Genomic DNA, 13,215 nt, shown 5'->3' on the forward strand with positions numbered 1-13,215 from the left:
GAAATACATTAATGCTCGCTCAGGACATACCATAAAAACTGCCCTTTAATGTAGTTTTTCTGTATATGTGTGTGCCTAGGTGGATTTTTCTCCCTCCCTTCAGAAACTGGCCCAGTTAGTGAACAGCATTTGCGCTCAGCTCATCAACACAATCTCAGTGTTCAGACGCCTGCCCGACCTGCTGACCCATCAGCACTTGCAGAGAAAACCCATCCACAGCATCATTGGTACACACACTGTCCATTTTTTCCACCACATCCCTCTATTTTAATTTTATGCCGTCCTATATCACTGCTTCTATATATTCTCATTTCTCTCCTCTCAGTCTCACCTCTCTATTTTCCCACCCCACATTACCCCTGTATACGCCCCTCTGTCATTCATTCATTATTTCTCCCAGATCCCTCCATTCCTGCCTCCCTCTCCATTCCTTTTTTCCTGTCTCTCTGCAGTTGTCCGTCAGTCTATTAACGCCCATGTTGATCTGGTGGGCTATATTAGCATAGTTAACATGGCATTTCAAGCAGTGACAGAGCATTGACAGAGGTGTCCGGCAGTGCAAGATGCTATACACCATCCAAAACTATTGTAACCCTTAAATGCATACCTCAGGTCTTTAGTGACCTGGGACCTCATTCCACCTCCTGTACCTCATCTATTTTTTGGAGTTATTCCCACACCTCTTTAGAATTACTCAACCTTTCTCTTATAATAGTGTAACACACACACACACAAAATGCCATATATTTAAAAAAATATGTTTTTTTTTTTAATAATGGTACCAAAAGTGTATAGGAGCATTAGAGACCCTAGGTACAGTATGTAATAGTGTTGCATTTTGCGTTCATAAATCATATTTTTATTATTATTTGATGTCAAGTTTACTATCACATGATATTTATATATATTTTTTTATTTCAAGACAAATGATAACTATATTCATACAAATTACTATATCATATCAATTTAACGTGCAACAATTGTGAATTATCAGTATCGCATATGCGTTTACACATACATATGCGACATGCAGTTTCTTACTCGAGGTAACTGTTGTTTCAGTGATTGACTTGATTTACATTTGACATTGTTGTTTGATAAAGAAACAACATAGAAGTAAACTATATAAAGTGTATCACATGAACAGTATGATTTGGCTACTGTTGTTTGTGTGTACTACTGAAATTATGTTGTGGGTCTGTTTAGACTCAAAAAGTGCCTTATGTGTAGTGTTATGAGTAGCTCAAATGTTTGATAGCTGTTTGTGTCTCATGAAATTTCAGTGTGCAAGTAATAAACCCTGTTCTAGATTTGTCCTGATCTGTTACATCATCTCTTTGATATACTGTATGAAAAATAAACATCAGAATATTTTCTATTCTATTATATTCTAATTGTCTTGAAAATTCTTACATTGTCTATGTATTTTGTAGATCCATTTGTTCAAGATATACAGTATATGCGGGGTCTCTAAAGACCCGAATATGTAATAATGTTTGGTGAAATACCCATGCATTTAAGGGTTAAACAGCATTTTTATAATTCTTTTATAATTATTATACGTGCATTTTGTATGACTCCATGTTATTTGAGAGACTACTTGAAATATTTGTACTTTTTAAAATTCATTTGTCACACTGCAACACCATTTAAGTTAGTTGAAGATTATAAAAGTGTGGAATTTTGGTGAAAAATATAACACATACATTTAATGAACATTATATACTAAAGCACAGACAACTGTCGCTCACATTTTTTTCAGCAAATGTAAACATCTAATTTTACAATCTTTTGCATGTTTTTTTGTGCCAAAAGACTTGATTAGAACAGGCCTTTAGCAAGGGGGTTTGAGGCATGTATGATGTCATACTAATGTGAAGTAGCTACATATGAGTATGTGTTTTTCATTTTACAAGAGGTTTTCTATCCATAACATCATCGGTTGTGTATAGCATAAGGTCGTCAGCCGCTGTTTGGCATCGACAAAGGTTTTTCTGGTGTAATGCAAAATTGACATCTCTCTTTTTCTTCCTCCTTTCCTTTCTGTCTCTGTTCCAGAGCAAGATGAAGAAATTTGTAAGATCCAGGCAGCCATCGCCACAGGTATGGTAACAAATGCCTCTTACCTACAGACCTACCTGAAGACATGGGACAAGCACAGAGAGATCTGGGAAATCAACAAAGACGCCTTTATCAACCGCTATCAGCGACTCAACCCACCAGTGTCTTCATTTGATGCTGACATAGCCAGGTCTCTCCCACTCTTTATCTCTCGCACACAATATTGCTAAAACACAAAACAAACAATTTTTTTTACAGTAATAAAATAAAATAATGATATGAAAATAAAAAAATAAACAATCAACATTAAGAATACTCTGCAATAGGTATAAACGGACAACTCTTGAATATGTTCATTAAATCAGTGGCTGGTTTCTGAGGGAGAGATACTGCTTAAAAGTATCAAAAGTTTTTAAGGTTCTAAATGCTGAGGCGCAGAAACTACTGTAATGCTCGAAAAGTACATGTAGTGGGGAACGAACCTTTGCGAACTTGTGAATTATTTGTAGTTCTAGAATTAAAATTAAAGCTGTTCTATTGAACTAACCAGATGCTTTACAAAGTTTATCTCACCACTGTATGTATCTCTTCTCATAAAAAATAAATGACTCTTGATGGGACATCTGAGGGGTGTGTGAGGTCATGTGAGACCTGACGCCAATGTGATGCCCTTTCAAACTATTGACGTGTCTGTAGCCCATGATGCCAATCCTAAAGGCAGGGTCAACATCTCTACCTTATAGATCTCATCTACACATACCAAATCGTTATCATGTCAATAGTGGATGTTTGATTGTGTGTGTGTGTGGCTCATCAGTAATGTGATTGTGTGCAGTGAGACACACACATACTGAGCATGATTGTGCATTAATGACCTTGTATGTTTAATCTTTATTAGGACACACCTGTGATGTCATGGCTCTGAAATGTTTTTTTATTATGATTATTATTCCTACTATAAATGTAACTTCTTGCTTTATTTCCTTTTTTGTCACACCCAAGTTTACACTTTCACATATCAAGACTCGTTCACAGGAACAAAGATGTTAATTCTTGGGTAAATTCTCTACATACTCTAAGAGTGTAATTCTAGTAGAAAACTGATTTCATGTAAATTGCGGTATGACATTATGAAAAATGGTATTAACAGGAACAGCCATCATAACCAAGCAAAAAATACTGAATCAATTTACAGATCAATCTAAAAACTAATTTAGCTGTCAAAATTGATAATTAAAATCATTGTCCTAAACATTTGCATTAGCAATGGTAATTAGAATACATAGTGTAGGGAACATGAGGTACAGATACAATTACAACATTCAGTGAAGAAAAATAAGCATCCAGTGTTCATCTTTGTACTTCTCTACTGATGCTTCATGGTAGAATATATATATATATATTATATTATTATTATTATTTTTTATTTTTTAATTGTGGTTTGACAAAAAAAAAAATATGCAGTAGTGGGACACATTAGTATCAAGGTAGTCATGTTTAAAACTTCAAATATGTTTGATTTTAATTTATTTTTGTAAAATATTAAACTGCCTTTATTTTGAAACAGGACTAATTGTAATGACAAATTAAAGTTGCTGTAAGCTATTTTTATTTTTATGGAATGGTATGCAGAAAATGTTCCTACTACCTGGAGATATCAGTGAAATAAGTGTCCTGAGATATCTCATCGGTCTCTGTGACAGCTCTAGACTCTGTAAATAGCAAACAAAAATGTGTGCTTGGGCCGCGGTCTTTGATGCTTTCTGCCTCATCATTTTGCATTGTAGTTGAAGCAGATCATTGAGGCTTAATGCCATATTCAGATTCATAATTGTTGTCAGTTGAGGGTGCTGTTTTGCCACTGTTGTGTTTAACAACCGTGGGAACAGACACTAATTCTGCTGTTCTGTTCTGTGTTGGTCTCAAACCTCTCTTTGATGGGCGGGGTTTTGGAAAGAGGGTGTGGCGGGTGAGCATAAGACAGACACAGTGGGTGTGGCATCAGGCCTCAGAGGGGTGTTTATTGGAAATAATAATAAACATATAATGTCCAAAAAGGGGAATAAATAGTGTCCAAGGGGAAAAGCGTCCAAAATAAAGGGGAATCTGACATCCTCGTGGTGAAACGGGGCTTTGTGTAGGAAGGGGGAGTGTCGACAGGGAGTGTCCAGGACGTGAGTGGATTCCAATAGCCGCATGTGCTCCCCTCTGTGGTCCACGGCGTGAGGGGCGGCGGCTTCTGTGGCAGCCTGACTTCCCAGGGGCCGCGGCGAGTGTGAAGGTAAGGCGGCCTGGCATCCATGCCTGTCGGCAATGACGCACGTTCCAATCCCCCGGCGTCGCATCTAATTAGCATCTACGTATCTCGGCCGGTACCCTCCCCACCCTGCTCCTGGACATGCGAGGACGCCAGTCTGCACACAAGGAGACAGAAGCCGGCTCCCTGAAGAGAGGCGCGTTCTGCGTTTTTTACAGCAGCGTTGATGAGGCTTTACTCCCATCAGGTGTGCCTCATCATCCGCTACCTAAACGAGGCTCATAAAGTTGCACCTCTCCTCGTCTTCAGCCCAATCCCATCGTGAGCCTGGCTGAAGGACGGCCCTATGATGAGAGTTAATTTGATGTCTTAGTCTCATGGAATGGCCCAAATCGCTTACAGCACCTTCAAGTGTAACTTTATTATAAAAAGTTCTATATTAAATCCTTTGTAATCATTGCTGCATACAGTGTGCAATTGTGCAAGGTAAAATAAAATTACAATACAGAAAATAACAAGCAATATATCAAGTGAAAAACGTCACATTTGTAATGCAAAAAAACAAAAACAAATAAAAATTAAATAAAAAAAATTAAATGCGAGTGCAGAGTAAACAAAAGTGTAGAATCTAATAGTTTTTATAATTTTAAACAAAAATAATTAAAGAAGTAATATAAATTGAACAAGTAATTAAGAAAGATAAACTTAAGGTGAAGAATATGACTAAATGTGTAAAAAATTGTCCGATTATTAATTGTCCTCATACTGCAGTCCTTCTGTTCATCTAATAAGACAGAGGTTTGTTGGTTTTTGTTAAATCAAATGTGTTACTGTACTGTATCTCTCTCTCTCTCTCTTTCACTTTCTGCAGATACACAGAGGTGGCGAATAACGTCCAGAAGGAGGAGATGGTGTTAAGTTTGCAGTTTGTATTGCTGGACTGTTCTCTGCTTAAATTCTCTCTGTTGCAGCATTGTAACGAGTGGCAGAGCAAGTTCACACAGCTGCTCAGCTTTATGGCCAGTGCCAAACTCAAAGAACTGCACAGCTTTCTGCAGGGCAACGCTCTCAGGTGTGTGTGTGTGTGTGTGTGTGTAGTAGAACAGAGTGTAAAGAGAGACACACTCTAGAGGTAGCTACATTTTAAGGGAGCATCCTAACTGAAATGGAACCTCATAAGTAGAGCCCAACCGATATGGGATTTTTGAGACCGATACCGATTTTAGAGGGGAAAATTCACCGATTACCGATATGGTGGTCGATATAGACAATTTTTGAGCTGGAATGAAAACAGACCTTTTCTATGTGGATTGTGCACCGATATGACTATGCAAAGGTACTCAGAAGGCTGCTTTCTTAAACAAATATTTTTAGTAAAGAATATTTGACATTATTATTATACATTGTCAACAAATTCTAGAAATGAACACTGAGAAAATAAAGAATAAATAAAAATACAATAAATAGCTAAATAAACATTAGTACTGTATGTTCAGTATCAGTCAGTTGCTAACCATTTAAATAAAGAATAAATTAAAATACAATAAATAGCTAAATAAAAATCAGTACTGTATGTTCAGTATCAGTCAGATGCTGACAATTTAAATAAAGAATAAATAAAAATACAATAAATAGCTCAATAAAAATCAGTACTGTATGTTTAGGATCAGTCAGTTGCTGACCATTTATATAAAGAATAAATAAAAAATAAAGAAATTGTTAAATAAAAATCAGTACTGTATGTTTAGTATCATTCAGTTGCTGACCATTTAAATAAAGAATAAATAAAAATAAAATAAATAGCTAAATAAACATCAGTAGTATCAGTCAAATGATGACTATTTTAATACTGCCAGTCAATAAGGGGCAGGTTGTAAAACAAGAATCATTTACACCTGCCGAGTCAAGAGATCAGAGGCAGTGGTGTTACACCGTATTCTGCTATACAAGTTTAGGGGAAACTTTCAACGGTGGAAAACCAGACTTTTAAATATTATATTTGTAAATGCAGCGACTGGAATTGTTCGGTTGAAGGGGGTACCAAACTGTGAATCCTGAACAAAACAGTTTGTTGAATACATGTTGACACATTAGCTTCCACTCAGCTGACAAGCAATAAAAGTAGCTACGTGATTAGCTAGTTAGCTATAAGCTCGTTGTCACGGAGAGCAAAATATGGACTTTATTTACTCTTCAGCATTGCGTCTCACCAATTAGGTAACAATGTAGTGTGAAATCAACACTCAACAGACACAATCCACCACCGCACTGTTATCTGCTGAGCTGCAAAAAGATGCTCTGACAAACTATAGCTGGCTAACATAGCAAAAAGGTGTGATGAACATGAGTGACATGGTTGTCAGGGGCAGGGTTAATGTTATATTAGTTATATTGAAAAGGGAAAATGATGGGGTCATTGTTTATTAACTTTCCAGTATGTATTTCACAAACTAGTTAGCAACTTACCATGAAGACACCGCTTAACTCCGCACCGCTTAACTCCGCCCTGTCTGCAGAACCACTGTCAGCTCAGCTCTGTAAACAGTGGAATCAGAGTGCGCTCTGCTGGACAAAATACGTTATGACACCAATTCTAAAGCATTGTTTTCTGCATTACATGTTCTGAAAAAAAGTTTTCATATCTGTGAAAAAATTAAACAATGTAAAAATTTTGGGGCCTGGGTAGTTCAGCGAGTAAAGATGCTGACTACCACCCCTGGAGTCACGAGTTCGAATCCAGGGCGTGCTGAGTGACTCCAGCCAGGTCTCCTAAGCAACCAAATTGGCCTGGTTGCTAGGGAGAGTAGAGTCACATGGGGTAACCTCCTCGTGGTTGCTATAATGTGGTTCTCGCTCTCGGTGGGGTGCGTGGTGAGTTGTGCGTGGATGCCGCGGAGAATAGCGTGAAGCCTCCACATGTGCTGTGTCTCCGCGGTAACGCGCTCAACAAGCCACGTGATAAGATGCGTGGATTGACGGCCTCAGACACGGAGGCAACTGAGATTTGTCCTCCGCCACCTGGATTGAGGCGAGTCATTACGCCACCACGAGGACTTAGAGCGCATTGGGAATTGGGCATTCCTAATTGGGGAGAAAAGGGGAAAAAAAAATTAATAAAAAATATGTAACAATTTTAGCCCTGGTTTCAGAACAAATCAAACAAGCTACAGATCTGAAAATGCCCTTAGTGATCTCTTTTAACTTGGGCCTGTCGGCAACCACTTAGCCACCACCCAGAACACCCCAGCAATCAAGTTCGATGGTTAAAATGTTGCTACTTAGGTTGGAAGCTAGTTAAATTTTGGAACAGAGGGTCTGTATGTGGCTAGCTCTGTTTGTAGTGTGTTACTGTGTTTAATTCAATAAGAAAACATGAAATATTTACCGTACTCAAAGAGTCGAGGACTGTGTGTGTGTCTTTTCAGGGTGTCTCAGCCTCCACAGACTCTAGGGGAGCTGGTAGAGAGTCTAAAACTGCTGGAAACTCTGCAGGCAGATCTAAGTAAGATTGAAAGTCAGATTCCACCCATCCATGAGCAGTTTGCCATCCTTGAAAAATATGAGGTTATCGTCGAACCTGCTGTGAGTGTCGCATACACGCACACACGCATGCGCCCGCACACACGCACGCACGCACACACACATGCACACACATACTCCCTCAGGTGCTCTAGTCAAATTTTCTCCTAAATACACTATCTCTTGCCTTCATTCCATATGAATGAATGAATGAATGAATGAATGAGCTTTATTGCCAAGTATGCTTCACATACAAGGAATTTGTCTTGGTGACAGGAGCTTCCAGTATACAACAATACAAAACAGCAACAAGACTTTTAAAAAATAATAAAAAATTGAATTAAAAAAATAAATAAATAAATAAAAATAAATATATATTGAAAAGAAAATAAAGTATATATTGAATACACAATAGACTATATATATATATATATTTACACACTACCGGTCAAAAGTTTTGAAACACTTGACTGAAATGTTTCTCATGATCTTAAAAATTTTTTGATCCGAAGGCGTATGCTTAAATGTTTTAAATTAGTTTTGTAGACAAAAGTATAATTGTGCCACCATATTAATTTATTTCATTATAATACTAAAATTGTATTAAAAAAAGAAGTTTTTGAAATTGATGACTTGGACCAAATAATAAAGAAAAGCAGCCAATAAGTGCCCAACATAGATGGGAACTCCTTCAATACTGTTTAAAAAGCATCCCAGGGTGATACCTCAAGAAGTTGGTTGAGAAAATGTCAAGAGTACATTTCTGCAAATTCTAGGCAAAGGGCGACTACTTTGAAGATCCAGTTTATTTTGGATTTTGTTTAGTCACAACATAATTCCCATAGTTCCATTTATGTTATTCCATAGTTTTGATGGCTTTACTATTATTCTAAAATGTGAAAAAAAAAAAAAAAAGATTATAATAAAGAATGAGTGTTTCAAAACGGTAGTGTGGTATACACACATATATATACATATACATATACATACACATATACATATATACACACACACATATACATACATGTACACACACACATATATACATACATACGTACATACATACACACATACACATACATAGTGCAAATCTAAATACAAATTGGTTATATACAATGCAAGGGAATGTAATGGCAGAAGAGATTGGATGGAGGTATGTGACTTAACTTTTATTTGCCTCTGCTCTTACTTTCTCTGCCTCTCTCTCTGTAGGTGTTGGAGTTGCTGGAGGCTCTGAATGGAGAGTGGGTGTGGTTCCAGCAGGTTGTGATTGACAGTGACATTATGTTGAAGAAACACAAAGACACGATGAAGAGCAGTCTGATCCTCTCCTCGGAGGAGTTTAAGAAGAAGACGCAGTCTGCCCTACAGAGCTACAACAACACTGGTGAACAAACACACGCACACAGCCAGTAGGTTTAGGGCCAGTGCTGTCTCAGTGCCCACTGTGAGCTTCACATCCCAGCATGCCTCTTTTTCTGTAGGTCAGTTCACTACATGGGTGGCACCACAGGTCTTTGCGTGCTGGGACTGTGGGTGTTCTGTGTGGTGTTGTGTGCTGGTTAGAGCCATCAACCTCCCACACGCCCCATGGCACATCACAACCAATTAGCCTTGAGATAATGTTTCAGACTCCATGAAGCCTCACCTACAGCAGAAGTGACCGTCACGCTGACATCCTGCCCTTGACTGAGCTCTCAGCCTCTCTACCTCCCTGTTTCTCTTTCTCGCTTTCTCTCTCTTTCTTATTGTCCTGTACTGCTGCTTTACCTCCTGCTGGTGTCTCTGCTCTATTAAAACAAATATTGAAAAGTTATTTTTTTATCTTCTGCTGCCACCTCTCTTCACGAACAAAGTCGCGTCATGCCGAACTGTATCAAAGAGGACAGGGTTCTCATCCTACTTTTCCTTCATTCCTCTATCGTTCTTCCCTTTTTTGCACTTCTTTGCTCACTTTCTCTCTCATCTCATTTTCATTGTGTTTGCGGTAACGTGTGATCCTTGATAGCTCTGTGAAGTCTGTTGTTTTTCAGTTTGATCTCCTGTATTTCTTTTTTGTGTTTTTTCCTCCTCTGTTCTTCTCCTCCCAGTGTGAATCCAAAGCCTTCCATCTTGATTTAGACAAAGTTGGAGTTTAGCAAAACCATGCATTGAGTCAACACGTGGCGAACGCACTCACCATTCGCCATCGTTATTTCCCACAACCCATGCATTTCCGAATGTGGGCGGCAGCTGTAACTTGTTGAGGATGGCAGGATTGTTTGGATTGTTCCTGCAAACAATGGCAGGCTTCTTCAGGTTAATGAGGCCAGGAAGCAGCTTTGTGTGCAGAGAAATTTGTATTCAGGAGACAGAGACAGTTTCAATAATATCACACTCATTCAGTCCAAACACATGCTACTGGTCCCTGCCAAGGTGCCCCTTCAAAATCTCATCTCCTGCTCTCCACAGACCCAGTGTGACTTTCTCGCTCAGATCTGACTCTGAGGAAAAATACTACATTGGGTTTTCCAGCGCAGAGCCAATTAAACGTGTATGATTGGTTAAACTCTCAGAGGCAGATATATTAAAAATGTAGCACATTTGAACATTTCCTAATTGGATTTTCTTTACATTTTAGTCAGGCACAACGGAGAGAGAAAGAGAAAAAAAGAGACTGGGCGTCATATAACCTCTTAACACGCATGCTCCTGAATTCGTTCTGCTCTGGCGACTCACTTCAGCATGTGCTAAATGCTTCAGTAAATCAGACTTTACAAAAATATTGACACAAGATCCCTAATAGATCCTCAGAAACCACTTAATGGTTTACCTTAATACAGAATTGTGTAAATGTGTGTTTTGTATTAGGTAGAGATGTGTGTTATTTAATAACTGTGTTTGATGGAATCCATTATAAATGCTGACAGACGTAAACAGCCGTGCCTGTAAACATCTCCCCAAAGGCTTCACTCAGGGCAGATAGAAGCCTACTGGTGTTTGTGCGAGTGTGTTACTGTTCATTGTGTATTGTCATCCTGAAATGAATGAGGCGCTTTTCAAAAGATCAAATATTTTGTAAATCAAAGCTGTCGCAAGCGCGCGTGGACCATGGGAGTCCGGGCCTGTGAGCGGAGCTGGGTCTGAGCCAGGACTCGCATGCTGCTGAGAAAAGAGACCTACTGACCCGCCGAGCCCCCAAATGTGAAACCACATTAATTGCACATTGAGAGAAACATGCTCACATCGCAAACATTCTGTCCAATAGGGATTAGTTGAGCTTTTTGAGAGAGCCAAGCTGTTCTCTGGGGAAATAAGGACGACATGTGCCATTTTAAAATAATTAACCATGTGTATGTGCATCTGTGAGTATGTGTGTGTTCTTTTTATGCCTTTGTCTTTATGTGTATGGTCTTATTTGTGTGTGCATGTGTACAGGTCCCTTTGGCAGTGGGGTGACTCCAGATTCTGCGCTGCAGCAGGTGTCAGTGCTGCGTGCTCAGTTGGATGCTCTTAAAGAAGAGGAGGAAAGCATACGCCACGGATGCAATATATTTAAAATTGAACAGCCCACCTCCAAAGACATCCTCACTTTAGAGAAGGTGCTTATTCACTGCCAGAGGGGTTTGAAATGAACACCTGCTATCCCAGCATATAATGGGGTAATGTTGTCAACTCACTTACCAGAATCTGGGGTAATTTATGTAAGCCAAATCTGTGCAGATTCAGCACAAATATTCTACTTACAAGCAAGGATGTAATTATGAAAATCAGGATGAATTCTGGATGAAAATGAGCCAATATTTACTGCATCTGTGCAGGTCTGGCTTACGTGAACATGGCCATTAGCAGCAACAAATGACTCGCGTGCCGGTTAAACAGTGTGGCTAGCTAATGTTAAAATTACAATTCTTTCATGATTTACTCACCCTCATGTCATTCCAAACCCGTATGACTTTCTTTCTTTTGCAGAACAAAAAAGGAGAAATTCTTATGAATATTCCGGTCCATCTTTTCAATACAATGGCAGTTGATAGTGCCTAACATAAAAAAGGACCCAAAAGTATCATAAAAGTATTCCATGTGACTTGTGCATTATATTTCAAGTCTTCTGAAGGCTAACGTTAAAATATGACAATATGTGTTCAACTTGCAATGTTTAATATTAAAAACAACTCATGTGCCACTGTGAATGAGCTTCTCTCATAGCACTCATGAATGTGCAACAGATGTCAAGATTTTCACTGAAAAATGACTTATGTTTCAAGTTGATCTCACCAGAATGTATGCGTTATCGAATGCTTTCTGAACACTTCGAATATGACGTATGGACTACTTTCATGATACTTTTGGGTCCTTTCTTAAGCTTAAAAGTGAGGCACTATCCACTGCCATTATATTGAAAAGATGGACTGTGATATTTATTAAAACATCTGCTTTTGTGTTCTACATTACAAGAAAGAAAGTCATATGGTTTTAGAACAACATGAGGAAGAGTAAATCATGAGATATTTTTTTAATTTTGGGCAAACTATTTCTTTAAGTGATAGACTCCTCAAATATAGTTATGTGGCTATCCTTGCCAACTTCATTGAGATTTGGCAGAAAGTTTGCACTCTTACAGACCAGACATGCAAAGACGGAGTTGCAAAAAGCATTTTCTAAGTGACACGGAGGTTGACTCTGAAAATGAGAGCAACAAGGACATCTAAGCATTTGGTTAACTGAAAGGCAAAGTTACATAAACTGCTATATTTAGCAGACCATGTCTTATTCTGTCTATCAGCATTTTTTTGTCTGACTCCAGTATTGTTTTATGTTAAAAGGGTTTTTTATGTTCTTTGGATTGCTTTGTCCTCCTTGAATGTATTTTTAGAGAGCAGAGGGATATGAAGTTTTGGGGCTAGTTTTATGTCTTGGATCATCTGCTGTACTGCAAAAATCAAGGGATATATGAGAGGAGAGAATGGGAAGAGAAACAGGTTTTCTGTAATTTTTTTAATCATGTGAAATACAAATTAATAGAGCTGTGATTCAATATTTGTTTTTATTTTTATTAATCGAATAGTTTTCTGTGATTAATTGCGATTAATTATGGTACATGTTACATTACAACAAACATTAAACTAATCATAAATATATCTATTTTATACTTTGTCTCAAAGAACTTGCAGTAAATTTGTTAATCATTTATTTTAATTATTGAAATATGTATATGTTAATGTTAAAATGTTCCGTTTTTTTTGCGGATAGAGTTAAATTAGACACATTTTTACATATATAAATCTTTGATAAAAGTATATGTATACGTGCTACAAAATCAGTGAACATGCTGTAATTAAAAGTTGAGCAAAATCTTCTGCCATTTTCCAGTGGCTTTTTTTTAATTATAGGATCAA

The 13,215-nt window shown here is 38.0% G+C and overlaps 1 protein-coding gene across 1 annotated transcript in view; it reads left to right on the forward strand.

Annotated features, from left to right (window-relative positions):
• dnah2 (dynein, axonemal, heavy chain 2) overlaps nucleotides 1-13,215 on the forward strand; it is a 299,507-nt gene that overhangs the window by 89,871 nt on the left and 196,421 nt on the right. Inside the window, exons 18-23 of the mRNA XM_051722679.1 lie at nucleotides 80-227; nucleotides 2,059-2,251; nucleotides 5,190-5,390; nucleotides 7,744-7,900; nucleotides 9,050-9,224; nucleotides 11,255-11,418. Coding sequence (XP_051578639.1) covers nucleotides 80-227; nucleotides 2,059-2,251; nucleotides 5,190-5,390; nucleotides 7,744-7,900; nucleotides 9,050-9,224; nucleotides 11,255-11,418 — 1,038 coding nt within the window. The remainder of the gene's footprint in view (nucleotides 1-79; nucleotides 228-2,058; nucleotides 2,252-5,189; nucleotides 5,391-7,743; nucleotides 7,901-9,049; nucleotides 9,225-11,254; nucleotides 11,419-13,215) is intronic.

Source organism: Myxocyprinus asiaticus, chromosome 2, assembly GCF_019703515.2.
Source record: "Myxocyprinus asiaticus isolate MX2 ecotype Aquarium Trade chromosome 2, UBuf_Myxa_2, whole genome shotgun sequence".
In the NCBI taxonomy this organism is placed as follows: domain Eukaryota; kingdom Metazoa; phylum Chordata; class Actinopteri; order Cypriniformes; family Catostomidae; genus Myxocyprinus; species Myxocyprinus asiaticus.